Here is an 830-nt window from a genome sequence, read left to right as displayed (position 1 = left end):
TCCAGCGCGCCCAGCACCGCGGCGTCCCGCGCGGCGTCCAACACCTTGGGGGGAGCGGGGAAGCGGAGGTCAGCGGGGTCGCGGGGTCACACCGCACACCCCGGCCCGGCGCGGCCCCTGGCAAACCTGGAGACGGAGGCACTGAGCGGACGCGCGGCGCACGAGGAAGGAGAAGGCCTGGCTCCACACGGGGTCCCTGCTGTGCGGGCACGTCTGCGGGGAGCGGGGAGGGGGCGGGGTCAAAGAGCGCCGGGCCGCGGGGGGGCGGGGTCAGGGCCCCGGGGGCGGGGCTCACCTTGCTCGTGCTGGTCGTCTCGCCCACGGACAGCGTGACATAGGAGGAGGGGGCGGCGCTCGCTCTGTTCTGCGAGGGAACAGCCCGCTCAGCCCCGCCCACCCCTCTCGGCACCACCCACCAGCTCAGCCCCGCCCACCCGCGCAGCCACGCCCTCCCCCCGCGGGCCCGCCCCTCCTTCCCTCCCAGCGCCCGGGGCGGGGCACAGGATGGCGGGTGCGGGTGCTGTGCGGTGACCCCGGCCTCCCCGGCCGCCCGTACCTTGGCAAACCGGGACAGCTTCTTCGCGCGATACTCGGCGTCGAGGAAGTCGAAGGGGCTGGCCTGCGGCACAGGGGGGATGGGTGTCAGGGGCTGCGCAAGAGCCCGGGTCTGCGGGGCGTGCAGGGTGCGGGGCTCACCGGCAGGTTGCAGGCGCCCTCGAGGAATACCACGAGCACGGCGGTGTCGGTGTCGCCGTCGGCGGCGTCGGTGTCGCCGTCCTGCAGACGCACGGCACACGCGGCGGTCAGGGGGTGCGGGCCGAGCGGAGCCC

The 830-nt window shown here is 75.9% G+C and overlaps 1 protein-coding gene across 1 annotated transcript in view; it reads right to left on the bottom strand.

Annotated features, from left to right (window-relative positions):
* Nucleotides 1-830, bottom strand: part of Esyt3 (extended synaptotagmin-like protein 3) — a 15,838-nt gene that overhangs the window by 5,384 nt on the left and 9,624 nt on the right. The window contains exons 13-16 of the mRNA XM_013034667.1: nucleotides 697-790; nucleotides 557-619; nucleotides 296-364; nucleotides 98-213 (exon numbers count right to left, since the gene is read on the bottom strand). Of these exons, the coding sequence (XP_012890121.1) occupies nucleotides 98-213; nucleotides 296-364; nucleotides 557-619; nucleotides 697-790 (342 nt within the window). The remainder of the gene's footprint in view (nucleotides 1-97; nucleotides 214-295; nucleotides 365-556; nucleotides 620-696; nucleotides 791-830) is intronic.

The sequence above is a fragment of the Dipodomys ordii genome, unplaced genomic scaffold (genome assembly GCF_000151885.1).
Source record: "Dipodomys ordii isolate 6190 unplaced genomic scaffold, Dord_2.0 Scaffold193, whole genome shotgun sequence".
NCBI classification, from domain to species: Eukaryota; Metazoa; Chordata; class Mammalia; order Rodentia; family Heteromyidae; genus Dipodomys; species Dipodomys ordii.
The sequence above is the reverse complement of the archived record's forward strand: the minus strand, read 5'-3'. Positions and strand labels throughout refer to the sequence as shown.